This window comes from Stegostoma tigrinum, chromosome 24, assembly GCF_030684315.1.
Source record: "Stegostoma tigrinum isolate sSteTig4 chromosome 24, sSteTig4.hap1, whole genome shotgun sequence".
Classification (NCBI taxonomy): domain Eukaryota; kingdom Metazoa; phylum Chordata; class Chondrichthyes; order Orectolobiformes; family Stegostomatidae; genus Stegostoma; species Stegostoma tigrinum.
In genome coordinates, this window is record NC_081377.1 from 3,075,766 (window position 1) to 3,093,176 (window position 17,411).

At 46.4% G+C, this 17,411-nt stretch overlaps 1 protein-coding gene across 1 annotated transcript; it reads right to left on the minus strand.

Moving 5' to 3' along the window:
- Window positions 1–77: 77 nt before the first annotated feature.
- On the minus strand, window positions 78–16,185 carry LOC132210925 (protein rtoA-like). Its single transcript, XM_059654231.1, has 3 exons — window positions 16,110–16,185; window positions 683–1,101; window positions 78–404 (listed from the first exon to the last, which is right to left on the minus strand). Exons 1-3 carry the CDS (start codon window positions 16,183–16,185, stop codon window positions 78–80), a joined length of 822 nt encoding a protein of 273 aa, XP_059510214.1.
- Window positions 16,186–17,411: the final 1,226 nt, after the last annotated feature.

Consider the following 17,411-nt stretch of genomic DNA (forward strand, 5'->3'; position numbering starts at 1 on the left):
GATTCGCTCCCTGTGCTGCTCTGGAACTCACTCACTTTGCTGCTCCGGAACTCAATCCCAGTGCTGCTCTGGGACTTTCACCCTGTGCCGCTCTGGGACTCGCTCCCTGTGCTGCTCTGGGACTCTCTCCCCGTGCTGCTCTGGGACACATTCCCTATGCTGCTCCAGGATACATTCTCAGTGCTGCTCTGTGCCTCATTTCCTTCACTGCTCTGGTATTTGCTCCCTGTGTTGCTCCAGAACTCATTCCCCATGCTGCTCTGGGCCTCACACCCTGTGCTGCTCCAGAACCCGCTGCCTATGCTGCTCTGGGCGTCACACCCTCCGCTGCTCTGAGACCCGCTCCCCATGCTGCTCCGGGATTCATTCCCTGTGCTGCTCTGGGACTCACTCCCTGCGCTGCTCTGGGATTCACACCCTGCGCTGCTCTGAGACCCACTCCCCATGCTGCTCCGGGACTCGTTCCCTGTGCTGCTCTGGGACTCACTTCCTGTGCTGCTCTGGGACTCACTTCCTGTGCTGCTCTGGGACTCACTCCCTGCGCTGCTCCATAACTTACTCCCTGTATTGCTCTCGGACTTGCTCTCTGTGCTGCTCTGGGATTCGCTCCCTGCGCTACTCCGCTCCTTGCTCCCCGTGCTGTTCCGGGACTTGCTCCCCAAGCTGCTCTGTGATTCAGTACCTGCGCTGCTCCAGGATACATTCTCTGTGCTGCTCTGGGCCTCATTCCCTTCGCTGCTCTGGGATTTGCTCCCTGTGTTGCTCCAGAACCCGCTCCCCGTGACCTCTGTGACTCACTCCCCATGCTGCTCCAGGACTCGATCCCTGTGCTGCTCCTGGATACATTCTCTGTGGTACTCCTGGTTTCACTCCCTATTCTGCTCCAGGACTCACACCCTGTGCTGCTCCGGGACTCGCTTCCCATGCTGCTCTGAGACTCACTCCCTGTACTGCTCTGGGGCTCAGTCCCTGTGCTGCTCTGGGACTCACACCCTGAGCTGCTCTGGGACTCGCTCCCTGTGCTACTCCGGGACTCGCTCCATGTGCTGCTCTGCGACTCGCTCCTCACACCTGCCACTGCTCCAGGATTCACCTCTGGGCCTGAGAGGAGAAGAAAAGAGAGAAAAAAAGAAAAAGAACAGGCGGAGTAGAGGAGATGCAGCAGGAGCATCCTACTCTGCTGCCATCTTGCAGTGGATGAGGTTTAATTATTGAGGTACCCAGAGGATCTTGCCATGGACAGGTTTACTCTCAATTTGGCATCAGGAGGTGGCTGATAAGATCAGTCTGGCCTGCTTCCACGCTGCTGAGATTTCAGCATTCTACAATCTCTGTTGTTAAGGAATTTTATGACAAAGTGCCCTTATCTTCAGGTTAGAACCATGGTACTCAGAAGAGCAGTTCAGCAGCTCCTCTTCATGTGAAGAGAGGTGGAGGTGTGGAACTCTCTCCCACATAAAAAGCAGAGAATCATGTTGGCCACGGTTAATTGGTAGAACAGACCCGATGGGCTGAATGATTTATTTCTGAACCTTTGTCTATTGGCCTAAATTGTCATGAGGGGCATGGATAGGCTGAGTAACCAAGGTCTTTTCCCAATGGTGGGGGAGTCCGTAGGTTGAATGGTGAGGGGCAAGATTTACAAGGGGTCTGAGGGTAGCTTTTTCACACAGAGGGTGGTGCATGTGTGGAATGAGCTGCCAGAGGAAGTGGTGGTCGATAGTACAATTACAACATTTAAAAGGCATCTGGATGGGTACATGAATAGGAAGGGTTTAGGAGGATATGGGCCAAATGCTGGCAAATGGAATTATGTCAGATTGTGATGTCTTGTCAGCATGGTCCTCTTCACCGTCAGGACAGACTACCTGAAGGTGCTGGGTGTTTGGTTCGGTGGAGCTGGGGCATGGACTAAGACTTGGGAGGAGCGTATTGCCAAACTGAGGCAGAAGCTGGGCAGGTGGATGCTCCGGTCCCTCTCCATCGCGGGTAAAAACCTGGGTGTCAGGTGCGAGGGGCTTTCGGTACTGTTGTATGTGGCGCAGGCCTGGCCTATTCCCTGGACCTGCGCCGCTGCGGTCACCCGGGCCATCTTCCACTTCGTTTGGGGGTCGAGGATGGACCGAGTCCGCAGGGACACCATGTACAAAGACCTGGAAAATGGGGGAAAGAGCGTACCGAACGCCACCCTCACCCTGACGGCTATCTTTGTGTGCGGCTGCGTCAAGCTGTGCGTGGATCCTCAGTACGCAAACACCAAGTGTCACTACTTACGGAGGTTCTACCTGTCCCCGGTGTTGCGAAGGATGGGCCTGGCCTCATTGCCGTGGAACGCTCCGAGTTTTGGACCGTCCCGTACCACCTGTCCTTCGTGGAGAAATTTTTGAAAGGAAACACCTTTGACCACAAGGCCGTCAGGCAGTGGTCAGCACGTAGTATCCTCGAGACCCTTCGGGAAAAGGAGAGGGTGGATCCCGCCATGTGGTTCTCCATGCAGACTGCCAATGTCGTTTGGCTGAATGCCTCATCACCAGAACTTTCAAACAAGCACAAGGACATTGCTTGTCTGTCAGTGAGAGGGGCTCTGCCAGTGAGATCCTTTATGCATGCCCGGAATCTCTGCGCCACCGCACGCTGCCCTCGAGGCGGCTGCGGGGGGTGGGGGGGGAAACGAGACTGTCAATCACCTCCTTCTGGAGTGTGCCTATGCGCAGGACGTCTGGAGGGGGATGCAGTGGTATCTGTCAAGGTTTGTCCCGAGCAGTTCCGTGACACGGGACTCCGTGCTGTATGGGCTGTTTCCCGGGATGCACACCGAGACCAACATCACCTGTGCCTGGAGGACCATCACTGCAGTGAAAGACGCTCTTTGGTCTGCCCGCAACTTGCTGGTCTGCCACCTGAAAGAACTGACCCCGACTGAGTGTTGCAGACTGGCGCACCCCAAGGTCCAGGACTATGTGCTGAGGGACGCACTAAAGCTTGGGGCAGCCGCCGCCAAGGCGCGGTGGGGAAAGACCACCGTATGAAACCCCTCGTCCAGAATAGAAAAAAGGGCCCTATCTGGTAACTGGGCCCAGCTGGCGCCTTCCCCAACTGATCAGGGGCCAACGGGGACTGTGTGGGGAGACGACTGCCGGGGTTTTTTTCCTTTGTTCTGTATTTATTTTTCTTTTAGTTGGTGTACGTACCCCCTGGGTAACCCGGAGCGGCTTGCATGACTGGGTAGGTGTATAAATATGTTTTATTTTTTGTACATTCTATGAATAAAGTATATTTTTTCAAATAATAAAAAAAGTCTAGTCAGCGTGGGTGAGTTAGTTGGTTTCCATGCTGTACGGCTGTATGAATCTATAAATGTAATGATTAATTTAGAATCGATCGATTTTGATCACCAAGGTCATTATGGGATCTGCAACCAATGGTCAGTTGGTTAAGGTGGGCATCAGCTCTGACTTCATTGAAAAACAGATGAAAGCCGTGGGCCTGAATGGCCTCCACCTGTTCCTTCAATTTCATACACTTAATCTCTTCTAACCACTTTGAGCGTAACCCTCAACTTTTCTTCAAAAGTGTGTTTGTATTCCAGATTAGGGGTAGGTCAATATGATCTTTGCCAGTTTGGGGTCTCTCCTTTGAGGTCTCCAAAAAAATCTCCCTTCATTTTTAAGGCTGCCCTGGAATATCATCAGGAGCTGGCTCTTTGATGCATCTTTAGTGAACCAGATCTGAAAGATGGCACACTCTGTGTACAGAGGCGCTGTTACAGGCCTGCAAACATGAATTCTGTGTAAGGGGGACAAATTCTGGATGCATTCATTTTCTCTCTCCTCATTTCTTGCTCTCCTCGCCCACCACCACCGCCATCTCACCCTCAAATGGGCTGTCTAAAGGATTCTGGTAGACCACCATGACTGTCACTATGTGTGGCGCTGGTCAGGTCTGAACCTGTACTGAGCTTGATTGTGCTGGCATCGCAATAGAGGGAATCAGGCCCATTTCAGATATGTATTTACTAGCGGTTTTGATGGTGAGGGTTTGATTTAGAGAGAAGATGAGGTGGGGAGTGGGAAGTGGAGTTAGGTGAGGGGGTGCGGGGACTGGTGCAGGACTTGATAACTATCAATGATCTTGCACATCTCTAACCAGCAAGACAGAAGCCAGTTCGGAGATTGTCTACTTTCGATTGTAGGCCCTGAGCTGTGCTCACATTCATTCAAGGTCTGTCATGCAGAGCACAGTAACTGGACTCAAAGGAAATGATGTCAGTTTAGCCTGAGATTGGAAAACTTGACAGGCCGTTAACTCCCTGGAAGGCGAATGTTTCTAATTTACAAAGAGAAAAATATATTAGGCTGCTACTTCACTCCAAAGGCAAACGTATAAATCAGGCTGTTGTCAACAAGAGCAGGCCTTTCCCTCCCTCACAGCAGATTGAGAAGCAGCCATCTTTTAAACACCAGCAACAAAAATGGCTGAGAAATCTTGCTCTCTGTGTGGCAGTTTGACGGAGATGAATGGGACTCCTTTTATTTCAGGAACGTGAGGGGCACGACAACCAGATTGTCACATTCCTCATCAATTGAAAACTTGCCACAAAATTCCAGGGGTAGGACGTCAGCTGGAGCTGCTCATGCCTGAAGGAATCCTTTCTCCTTTACAATCATTCTGGGTGGTGTTAGTCATAGTTCTGGAGCTGCAGTCTTGCCTCTGAGTGTGAAGGCGTGGTTTCATGTCCTGCAGGCAACACGGAGTGCTGAGCTGTTTCTTGACAAGATGTTAGGCGCTGTTCCCTCTTTCACATGACAGTATTCAGCAGGACAGCAGTGGTGCTCGCCCTGCTGGACTGGGCAATGTTTATCCCTGGACCAGCAGCACTATGACAGATTATCTATCTGGCCATGATCTCATTGCTATTTGTGGGACCTTCCTGTGTGCAAATTGCACTGCTGTCTTCCCAATGTTACAACAGTGAAAACACTTCATTACTTGCAAAACACTTTTTGAGTTCTTGAGGCTGTGACTGGTGCTATTTGAATGCAAGGATAATAGAAGGTACAGGGATTGAAGGGCCATGTGGGGTACTAAGGTTTGTGGGGAGTGACGGAGAGATGTGAGATTGAACGGGTGGGATAATAAAGTATGTGGGAAGTGATGGTACTGTTGAGATTAGACTGGGTGGCTAATCTACATACAAATATTAGCACACCTGATGGGCTGAATGGTTTATATCTAAGATGGCAAAATTTATGATCCCAGAGTGAGGCATGAGAAAGGTAAATGGAAGCATACAGGGTGGTCAATGGCCCATGGCAATACCCATGGTAAGTTAAAACTGAGCACAACCTGAAGGCAACTGCTGGGGAATAATCAGCCCAGCATTTCAAAAAATCAACTGTTGCCATTTGCTTAGTCACATGTGCATACAGATATACGCATATAGATATCCATGCTAAATTCCTAGCCCATATTTATTATAGTAAAAGGGCATGTGGAGAAGTACATGGGTGAGAAATATGTGGAGTGATACTTTCCAAGGATAGGTAGGCAGAGGGGACTAGTTTAGTTTGGGATTATGGTGAGCATGGTCTGGTTAGACCCCAAGGGGTCTGTTTCTGTGCTGCGTGATTCCAAGTACTAAAGTAAAAATAGTAAAATATAATTTTACAGCACTGCCAGTGTTTGTCACTGGGTTTGTAGATGGTACACACTGCTGCCATAATGAGGCAATGGTGAAAGTGATTGATTGTTTAAGGTGGTAAACGTTGTACCAGTCAAGTGGGCTGCTTTGTCCTGGACGATGAGTGTTGTTGGAGCCACTACTAACCCAGGCAAGTAGGGAGTGTTCCATCACGCTCCTGACATGTGCCTTGCAGATGGTGGACAGGCTTTGGGGAATCAGGAACAGAGTTATTTGCTACAGAATTTGCAGTCTTTGATCTGGGCAGAGGTGCTGGGTTCAGGAGGTTTACAGTGTGGTAGGTTTACATGGGAATATTATAATGGAAAGCATTGGTTGAAATATGTATACACAGGGGATATTAAATTCCATGTGTATGTGAGTCTGATGCTGAGAGGTAAACATTGAAACTAGGAGCAGGAAAAGGTCATTTGGCCCTTCGAGTCTACTCCAATGTTCAATCTGATCATAGCTAGTTCTCAGTCACAATGCCGTATCCCTGCTTTCTCCCAATTCTCTCATAAACCCTAAAAATACCTCATTCCTGAATATATTCAGTGACTTGGCTTCTGTGATAGAGAATTCCACAGGTTCACAATCCTTTGAATCAAGAATGTTTTCCTCATCTTATTTCTAAATGGTCTATCTGATATCCTGAGACTGTGCTGCCTGGTTCTCGTAAACAGGGAAAACATCTTCCCGGTACCTAGTCTGCCCATCCCTGCTAGAAATGTACACGTTTCAATAAAATTCCCTCTCATCCTACAAAACTGAAATGAATACAGGCCCAGTTGATGTAACCTCTTGCCATCCTCAGGTATCAGGCTAGTGAACCTCCACCACTTTCCCTGTATAGTAATTATATTCTTTCTTAGGTAGGGAGAACAAAACTGCAGCAGTATGCCAGGTGTGGTTTCGCCAAGGTTCTGTATAACCGCAGTAAGTCATCCTGACCTCTAAACTCCAATCCTCCTGCAATGAAGGCCAAAATGCCATTTGCCTTCCTAATTACTTAACTGCATTGACCGGGATGCTTTCTGACTGCTACATAAGGACATCTTTCATTTAAAACACTTTCCATTAAATCATCAATTCAATAATGCTCTTCCTTTCTGACATTTACACCAAAGTGTACGCCTTTAAATTCAGCCACATTGTACTGCATCCGCCATGTGTCTGCCTACTCATTCAACTTATATGAACACCCTGAAGCCTCCTTGCACCCTCTTCACAATTCACAGTTTTGTGTCATCAGCACACTTAGAAAAGTTGCATTTTGTTCCCTCATCCAGGCCACCTCTAGACACATATACAAAATCATGAATAACTGGGCTCAAGTACTGATCCTTTTAATATCCAATAGTCACTATATGCCATCTAGAAAAAGATGTGTATACTCCAATGATCTCAAATCTCAATCCATGTCAATCTATTACTCCCAATCCAATGAACTTTAACTTTGCTCACTAATGTCTTATGAGGAAACTTATTGAAAGTCTTCTGAAATTCCAAATACGCCTCATCCACATGTTCTCCTTTATCAATCCTAGAAGTTCATACTTAAAAAATGTCAGATTTGTTAAGCAGTACTTACATCTCATAAACCCATGCTGACCTTGTCTGAACCCATCATTGCTTTTCAAATGTTCTATTGTCACTTCTTTTATATGGACGTTAAGATTTTCTCCAATATTAACATTAGACTAATTGGTCTGTCATTCTTTGTGTTTTTTCTCTCCTTCCCTTTTTAAACACATTTGGAGTTACATTTACCACAACCCAAACCATGGGAACTGCTCCAGAGTCCATTGAATTTTAAAAGATGACCATCTAATATTTCTAGGGCCACTTCCTGTGATACAATGGGATATTGGTTATCAGGCCCTGAGGATTTGTCAGCCTTTGACCCTATTAATTTCTCTAGCAATATTTCTAACAAATACTGATTTCCTTCCCTCTCATTAGACACTTGGTTCCCTAACATTGCTGGGGAATTATTTGTGATAGTATCAGACATAATGGGAACTGCAGATGCTGGAGCTCTGATGAAGGGTCTAGGCCCGAAACGTCAGCTTTTGTGCTCCTGAGATGCTGCTTGGCCTGCTGTGTTCATCCAGCCTCACATTTTATTATCTTGGGGAATTATTTGTGCCCTCTTTTGTGAAGACAGAGCCAAAATATACCTTCAGTTCTTCTTCCATTTTGTTGTTCCTCATAATATTACCATTTCTCACTGTAAGATAACCACATTTGCTTTTACTAATCTTTTTCTCTTCACATATTTATAGAAGCTTTTACACTCAGTTTCTGGCTTCCTGCACTGTTTCTCCATGCTACAATTCAGAGAAAGAGTTTTTAAAAAATACATCCTTTAGCAGATTCAAGATCTCTTATGCTACTTTATGTCTCGACGCATTTTTGGAGTGTAGTCCCCATTGCAATGCAGGACAGAGAAAATACATAATGTCCACAAGAAATCATACGGGGTATCTTTACCCAGAGAATGGTGTGATGTTGAAGTTGCTCCCAAAGCAAGGGGTTGAGGCAAGAAGTGCAAATGTATGTATCCCTGAAAGGGATAAGCACAGGTAGGGGAAGGCAGTAATGAGTTATGGTAGGGTTAGATGGGGAAAGCCTAGACAAGACTCAATTGCATCTTAGTACTGGAACGGATTGATAGGCCAAATGGCCTGTTTCTGCTCTGTATATTTGATTTAATCCAATGTAAAGCACCAGCCCATTTGCACAGAGTATTGTTCCATAAAGAGAAACAGAATAAATGAGTGGATTACCCACTTTCGCTGGTTGACCAGTGGTATGTTCTGGTTGAGAAGTAAAGATAAAGAGTGGGACCAACGAAGAAAAAAAGGAGACTTATGGGTGCTCAAAATAGCAAAAGCCCTAGAGGAGTGCTGAACTTCACAAGGGAGCATCACTGGCTAGACCAACATTTATTCCCCGTCACTAGTTGCCTTTAAGAAGGTGGTGATGAGCTGCCTTCTTGAACAACTGCGATTCATTTGCTGTAGGCTGACCTATGATGTTCCTAAGGAGGGACTTCCAGGATTTTGACCCTGTGATACTGAAGGAATGGTGATAGATTTCAATATCACTAAAATAAAGATAAATTGGTATCTAGAAGTACATTGAGACTAAAAGGGTAACTATGGAGAGTAGGGCCCATTAAGGGCCACAGTGATAACTTGTGTATGGAACTGGAGGACTTAAGTGAGGATGTCAGAGATTATTTTGTATCGGTGTTCACTGATGACAAGGACATGACATACTTAAAGAAATTAACAAAGACAGCAAGGAGGTTCTGAGTGGTCTAATAGGTTTAAAAGCTAATACATAGCCAGCACCAGGATGAAGTGTTTCCCAGGTTGTTGAGTGAGGCAAGAGAGAAAATTGCAGAGTTGTTGACCATAATATTCAATTCTTCCCTGGTTAAAGGAGAGGTGCTGGAGGTCTAGACAACAGCCAATGTGGCACAATCATTCAAAAAGGAATCAAGGTATCAACGAGGAAATGACAGGCCAGTGTGTCTAACCTCAGTGGTAGGGAAACTAATGGCAGCAATTCTGAGGGACAGAATCAAACTGTATTTGGAGAGGCAGGGATTAATCAATAATAGTCAGCATGGTTTTGATAAAAGGAGATCTTGTCTGAAAGAGCCCAAGGGATCCAGTGAAATTTGACAAACTGGATGTAGAATTTTCTGAGTGGCCGGAAGCAAACTGTGATGGCTGAGGGCTGTTTTTCTGATGGAAAATCTGTGTTGTTGGGGCCCTTACTGTTTGTGGTATGGATAAATGATTTAGATTTGGATATAGGAGTGTTGGCAAGTAAATTTACAGATTATGCAAAAATTGGTGTGGTGGTAAATAGTGAGAAGGATAGGCTTAGATTACAAGAGGATATAGCCAGGCTTGTCAGATGGGCTGATCAATGGGAAATGGAATTTCATCTGAACAAGTTTTGCATGTGGGAGGGACAAACAAAGAAAGGGAATGGATGGTGAATCATAGGACTCTGGAAAGCACCAAGGATCAGGAGGACCTTGTTGTGCATGTACATTGTCCCTTAAGGTAGCAGGAGATATGGATAAAATGGTTAAGAAAACATATGAAATACTTCTTTTATTAATTGAGGCATTGAGTTTAAGAGCAGGGAGGTTATGCTGGAACAGCATAAAATAATGATTTGTCCACAGCTAGAGTATTGTTGTGCAGTTCTGGAATCCACATTACAGGACAGTTGTGATAGCCCTGGAGAGGGTACAGAGGACATTTACCAGGATGTTGCCTGGGCTGGAAAGTTTTAGTTGTGGAGGGAGATTGGATAGACTGGAATTATTTTCCTTAGAGCAGAGATTAAGACGGTGATGATTGAGAAGTTTAAAAAATATGTGGGATGTAGATAGGGTAGACAGGAAGAGTAACAGTCGACATCTTTGTGTTTTTGAGTCTGTAGTGAGGCTTGAACCAATAATCATGAATAAGCAAAGGCCCCATCATTGGCGGCACGGTGGCTCAGTGGTTAGCACTGCAGCCTCACAGCACCAGGGACCCGGGTTTAATTCCGCCCTCGGGCAACTGTCTGTGTGGAGTTTGCACATTCTCCCTGTGTCTGTGTGGGTTTCCTCTGGGTGCTCCGGTTTCCTCCCACAGTCCACAGTACAAAGGTTAGGTGGATTGGCCATGCTAAATTGCCAGTAGTGTTCAGGGGTGTGTGGGTTATAGGGGGATGGGTCTGGGTGGGATGTTCCAAGGGCCGGTGTGGACTTGTTGGGCTGATGGGCCTGTTTCCACACTGTAGGGAGTCTGTGAATACTCAGAGCTTAATTAATCTCTGTGGGCAGTACTAAAGGAGCGTGAGCTGGTCTCAATACAATGAAGAGAAAACTTACCAGGTCTCAGCTTCTAATCTCAACTAGGTGCTGAAAGAGTAGCAATTGGTGAGGCAGACAACAACCATCTCAGTGACACCTTCCAGATTTTGAAGGGAGTGGATGAAAAATGACAAATTAGCAAAAGGCACTTGGCATCAGTTGTGATTTCAGCCCAGACAGAGTTAATGGCTGCAGGAAAGAATGGGATTAAAGTGCAGGAAATGAGCACAGCATCTTTTTAGGAATAATTTGAGGAGAGAATCGTAGTTTCATGGAGGAGCAGTGATGAGATTTCCCCACAAGCTGAGCGAGAAACTAGATGGCAGTGTGAACAGGCAGGAACAAACAGGAGTTCTAGCTCAGCCTGAGCCTCAGCGGCTGATAAAGAAAGCAGAGTGCGGCAGGCTTAAAGACATTCTGTTACAGAGAACTGTTGGTTAAAAAGAGCTGCAGTTGTTTGTGGCCTTTCCTGACATAAACAAGCACTCAGTGAGGAATCCTTTGCAATCTTTTGACAAATCTATGTATTCCGGAAAGGAGAATTCCCTGAGCATGCACCAACCAAAACCAGTCACTAGCAAGTGAGGCCTCCCCCTGTGCCTACATCTTCTCTGAAAATTACCCTCAACTCTTTCTCTTTCTCACTCCTCTTTTCTAAATAGGACCTCCTGTTCAACATTCTTGTGTTTTATTTCTGTCCAGGGAGTACTTCATGACCCTGGAGAAATGCAAAACAGACTGTCAACTTTGTCAGAGATAGCAATAACCACAGATGCTGGAGAACCTGAGGTAACAAGGTGTGGAGCTGAATGAACACAGCAGGCCAAGCAGCATCAGAGGAGCAGGAAAGGCTGACACTACGGGCCGAGACCCTTCTTCAGAAAAACTTTGTCACATTTTCTATGGATAGACGCTGGTTCAGAGAAACTAAATGGTTGTCAGGGTCTAACTTCTCCTTTTCCTCCTGCTCTTCATTCATCTTTATTAGTTATGTCCCTGATTCTTCCTATTTCCCACCCACCCCACAGTGCCCCTTCTCTCCAGCATTAACTACTTACTATCTGTCACCCACCCCACAGTGCCCCTTCTCTCCAGCATTAACTACTTACTATCTGTCACCCACCCCACAGTGCCCCTTCTCTCCAGCATTAACTACTTACTATCTGTCACCCACCCCACAGTGCCCCTTCTCTCCAGCATTAACTACTTACTATCTGTCACCCACCCCACAGTGCCCCTTCTCTCCAGCATTAACTACTTACTATCTGTCACCCACCCCACAGCGCCCCTTCTCTCCAGCATTAACTACTTACTATCTGTCACCCACCCCACAGCGCCCCTTCTCTCCAGCATTAACTACTTACTATCTGTCACCCACCCCACAGCGCCCCTTCTCTCCAGCATTAACTACTTACTATCTGTCACCCACCCCACAGTGCCCCTTCTCTCCAGCATTAACTACTTACTATCTGTCACCCACCCCACAGCGCCCCTTCTCTCCAGCATTAACTACTTACTATCTGTCACCCACCCCACAGTGCCCCTTCTCTCCAGCATTAACTACTTACTATCTGTCACCCACCCCACAGTGCCCCTTCTCTCCAGCATTAACTACTTACTATCTGTCACCCACCCCACAGTGCCCCTTCTCTCCAGCATTAACTACTTACTATCTGTCACCCACCCCACAGTGCCCCTTCTCTCCAGCATTAACTATTTACTATCTGTCACCCACCCCACAGTGCCCCTTCTCTCCAGCATTAACTACTTACTATCTGTCACCCACCCCACAGTGCCCCTTCTCTCCAGCATTAACTACTTACTATCTGTCACCCACCCCACAGCGCCCCTTCTCTCCAGCATTAACTACTCCCCATCTCTCACTCTCTCCCCACAATGCAAATTCTCTTGAGCATTACCTACTCGCTATCCTTCATCCTCTCCGCAGTGCCCATTTTCTCCATCATTAACTACTCCCTGTCTCTCATCCTCTCCCTACAGTGCCCATTCTCTCCAGCATTATACAGTGAATGGAAAAGTCCTAAGGAAAATTGATGAACAGAGAGATCTGGGTGTTCAGGTCCATTGTTCCCTGAAGGTGGCAACGCAGGTCAATAGGGTGGTCAAGAAGGCATACGACATGCTTTCCTTCATCGGACGGGGTATTGAGTACAAGAGTTGGCAGGTCATGTTACAGTTGTATAAGACTTTGGTTTGGCCACATTTAGAGCACTGTGTACAGTTCTGGTCGCCACATTAACTAAAGGATGTGGGTGCTTTGGAGAGGGTGCAGAGGAGGTTCACCAGCATGTTGCCTGGTATGGAGGGTGCTAGCTATGAAGAGAGGTTGAGTAGATTAGGATTTTTTCATTAGAAAGACGGAGATTGAGGGGGGACCTGATTGAGGTCTACAAAATCATGAGGGGTATAGACAGGGTGGACAGCAAAAAGCTTTTTCCCAGAGTGGGGGGACTCAGTTACTAGGGGTCATGAGTTCAAAGTGACAGGAGGAAAGTTTAAGGGAGATATGCGCGGAAAGTTCTTTAAATAAGAGGGTTATGGGTGCCTGGAACGCATTGCCAGCGGAGGTGGTAGACGCAGACACGTTAGGGTCTTTGAAGATATATCTGGACAGGTACATGGATGGGCAGGGAACAAATGGACACAGACCCTTAGAAAATAGATGACAGGTTAGACAGAGGATCTCGATCGGTGCAGGCTTGGATGGCCGAAGGGCCTGTTCCTGTGCTGTAATTTTCTTTGTTCTTTGTTTGAACTAATCCCCATCTCACACCCTCTCCACAGTGCCCATTCACTCCAGCATTAACTTCTCCCTGTCTCTCACCGTCTTCCCACAATGCACATTCTCTCCAGCATTAAGTACTCCCCCTCTCTCATCCTCCCCACAGTGCCCATTTTCTCCAGCATTAACTTCTCCCTGTTTTTCACCCTCCCTATAGTGCTCATTCTCTCCAGCAATAACGACTCCCGTCTCTCAACCTCTCCCCACAGTGCCCATTCTCTCCAGCATTAACTACTCCCCATCTCTCACCCTCACCACAGCACCCATTCTCTCCTGCATTAACTACTGCCCATCTCTCACCATCTCCCCACAATGCCCATTCTCTCCAGCATTATCGACTCCTCATCTGTCACCCTCACCTCAGTGCCTATTCCCTCCAGCATTAACTACTCCCTATCTCAACCCATCTCCCCGCAGTACCCATTCTCTCCAGCAGTATCTACTCCCTGTCTCTCACCCTCTGCCCACTATGCCCATTCTCTCCAGCATTAACTACGCCCCATCTCTCACCCTCCCCACGGTGCCCATTGTCACCAGCATTATCTCCTCCCTATTTCTCACCCTCCCTACAGTGCACATTCTCTCCAGCATTAACTACTCCCTGTCTCTCACCGTCTCCGCATTGCCCATATTTCCCAGCATTAGCTACCCCCTATCTCTCACCCTCCCCACAGTGCCCATTCTCTCCACCAATAACTACTCCCCACCTCTCACTCTCCCGACAGTGCCCATTCCCTCCAGTATTATCTACTCCCTATCTCCCACCCTTTCGACAACACCCATTCTCTCCAGCATTAACTACTCCCTATCTCTTATCCTCTCCCCACAGTGCCCATCCTCTCCAGCATTAACTGCACTCCATCTCTCGCCCTCTCCCCACAGTGCCCAGTTTCTCCAATCTTAACCATTCTCCATCTTTCATCTTGTCACTGCAGCACCATTCTTTCCAGCCTTGTTTGTTTTTCTCTGGGAGGTGACTTATTCAAACGCATATTCCTGAATTTTAGAAACACATGCTTCCATGGAGCAAATGTGAAAACTAAAGCTGTGAATCATTTATTATCAAGAAATGACAGTAACATTTATACCACATCAGTGCCAGAGAATGACCGTCTACCATCTCCAACAAGCGAGTATCCAGACACTGTCTGTTGACATTCAGTGGTCTTGCCTTCATTGAATGCATGCACTTGCAACATTCTGTGGGCTACCCTTGACCGACATCAGAGCTGAACCACCCATTAGATGCTTTAGCTATCGACAGTTCAGAGGCTGAGTACCTGGCAGTTGGTTACTCACCTCCTGACTCCCTAAAACCAGGCACAAATCAGGAGTGTGATGGAATACTCCCCACTTGCCTAGATTGGTGCAAATCCAGCAACATTCAAGAAGCTCAACGTCATCCAGGACAAAGCAGCCTGCTTAATTGTTTCCATATGCACCGCCTTCAACATTCACTCCCTCCACCCCAAAGCACAATGGATACCATTTTCAGGAAACGCTGCAGAAACCAGGCTCAGGGAGTGAAAGCGTCATACAACATTGAAACAGACCCTTCGGTCCAACTAGTCCACACCAACTATATTCCCAAACCAAACTAGTCCTACATTCCTGCATTTAGCCCATACCTTTCTGATTCATGTACTTACCCAAATGTCTTTTAAGTGTTGTAACTGTAACTGCAGCCACCACTTCCTCTGTCAGTTCGTTTCAGATACAAACCATTCTCTGTTAAAAAATTGCCCCCATGTCACCTTTAAATTTCTCTCCTTTCACATTAAAAATATCGCCCCTAGTTTTGAACTACCTCACCAAGTTAAAAGATCTTTATCTCCGCCCCTCTAGATTTTATAAATTCCTATGTTGCCTCAACCTCTGAATTTCCAGTGAAGAACGTCCCTTTTATCTCTTTATATTTCAAACCCTCCATTCCAGGCAACATCCTGGGGGTGTCAGCAGATGCGTGGGAATATTTTCACCTGTAATTCCCTTCCAAGCAACGTGCCATCCTGAGTCAGAATGGTATCACTGTGTGTTCACTCACGTTGTGCGCAGTATGCACCTGGGCTACAGCCGTTCAAAAGAGCAGCTCATCACTACCTTTCAAAGAGTAGTCGGGGTGGGCACCAAATATTGGCAAAACTGAACGAATAAATGCACAATAATATGCCCAACTCAGTTGCCGTCTCCGATCTTCTTTTGAATGTATTACCCATGTCTTCAGTATCTCCAGACTTGACTATTCTAATGTGCTGCCTGGTCATTCATTATCTTTTGGCTTGAGATCATCCAAAACTCTAATACTGGTGTCCAAACTAACTCAATATCCTGCCAAGCCACTACCCTGTACTCGCTGATTTAATTTGGTTCGAGCTACACTATGTTTTGATTTCAAGGCTCTCATCCTCCTTCTCAATTTCCTCCTTCATCTGCCTCCTCACTATTGTCATAATGTCCTCCAGTCCCTCAATCTTTGTCTCTAATCCTGACCTCTTGAACATGCACATGTTAATGGGAGCACCAGTAATGTTCACCTATGTTACTATGGCCTTCAGAATTCCAAATCTTAAACCCCTTTGTCTTCGTACCTTGTTTCTTCATTTAATTCATTTTCTCACAGTCATTGCTTCAGCCTGGTGTTTTGGCTAGTGTTACTAATGTCTTCTTGTAATACTTTGTTTTATAAAGCCTCTGTACAGCTCAGTCTTTTTTAGAAAGGTGCTGTATATAAATACACATGGTGGTTACTGTTGTTGAATACTGACTTATTCCAGACCTGGTTGATGGAACTCCAAACTCTGAAGCTGACATTCTGAACACAGCCAAAGCCACAACTTGGCCGAAAGTCTACACAAACCAAAATTCTTTGCCTAAAGGTTTGCTTGGTGGTTACCAGCTCTGTAATTATTGGGAAAATCATCACTTCTCCAGCCACCACTTAACACATGGACACGTTTCTTGAATGCCCTTAGTGTACAATCCCTGTTTGCTTTTGCCAAACACAAGAGCTGAGCCTCTCAGTGGAGAGGCTGGATTTCCAGTTTGACGCTGCCGCCTAGTGCCTTGAGCCAGAGAAAGAGCATCAATGTGCAGCTGGCAGAGAAAGACGTCCAGTTTCAGATATAACCTATAATTCCCCAGCTCCATTTCTGTCAGCCCATGCAAATGGTCACATTCCATGAATGCAGATCTCAGGGTCATGGTTGCTAAGAATGATCAAGGGCAGCAACATGAGTCTTCACTATGACTGAAAGTCACTCTCTCAGAGATATACAATGTGGAATGGACTGCCTTCAAAAAAAACATGGGATTTGATGGAGATGGTGGTGTAGCAGTAATGTCTCCAGTCTAGTAATTCAGAAGCTCACTGCTACCACCAATTAGTAGAACAGGAATTCAATCAATTAATAAATCTAACACTGAATCTACAAACATTTTGATGGGGACCATAACACTATCATGAGTTGTCAAACAGCTAATCTAGTTCACTAATGTCCATTACAGAGGGCAATCTGCTATCATGGCTGGTCTCACCCACATGTAACTCCTGCCCCACAGTCACCTGGCTGAGCCTGAACTGACAAATGATTCAGTTCAAAGGAAATGACACACCAGTACTGAATGCCGGTTTTACCAAGTAATGAAAGAATAAAACAAAATCTGGTCTCCATTTCCTGTGGTAGCAAGGTTCATGGGAAAGGAAGGGTGTTGGGAATTTCCAAGCAGCTGTCCTGACATTGTTGGGACCAATTACAGAAGTGGGCCTTTCCAAAGTACGCCATTTGAATATAACGGTGCAGTCGGAGGCTATTCAGCCCATCAGGTCTACACGATTTCTCTGAGCATTTTGACTGAGTACCAATCTCCTGTCTCCACCCGACAACCCTGCTCAATAACCACCTGATGCCCCTGCAGAATGCCTAAACTGAACCTGCCCCCCACCCCCCCACCACATTTCCAGGCAGCATATTCCAGACCCTAGCCACTCACTATGTATTTCTCTTCGTATTTGCTTCTTTTCCAAAATGCTCTAAAAC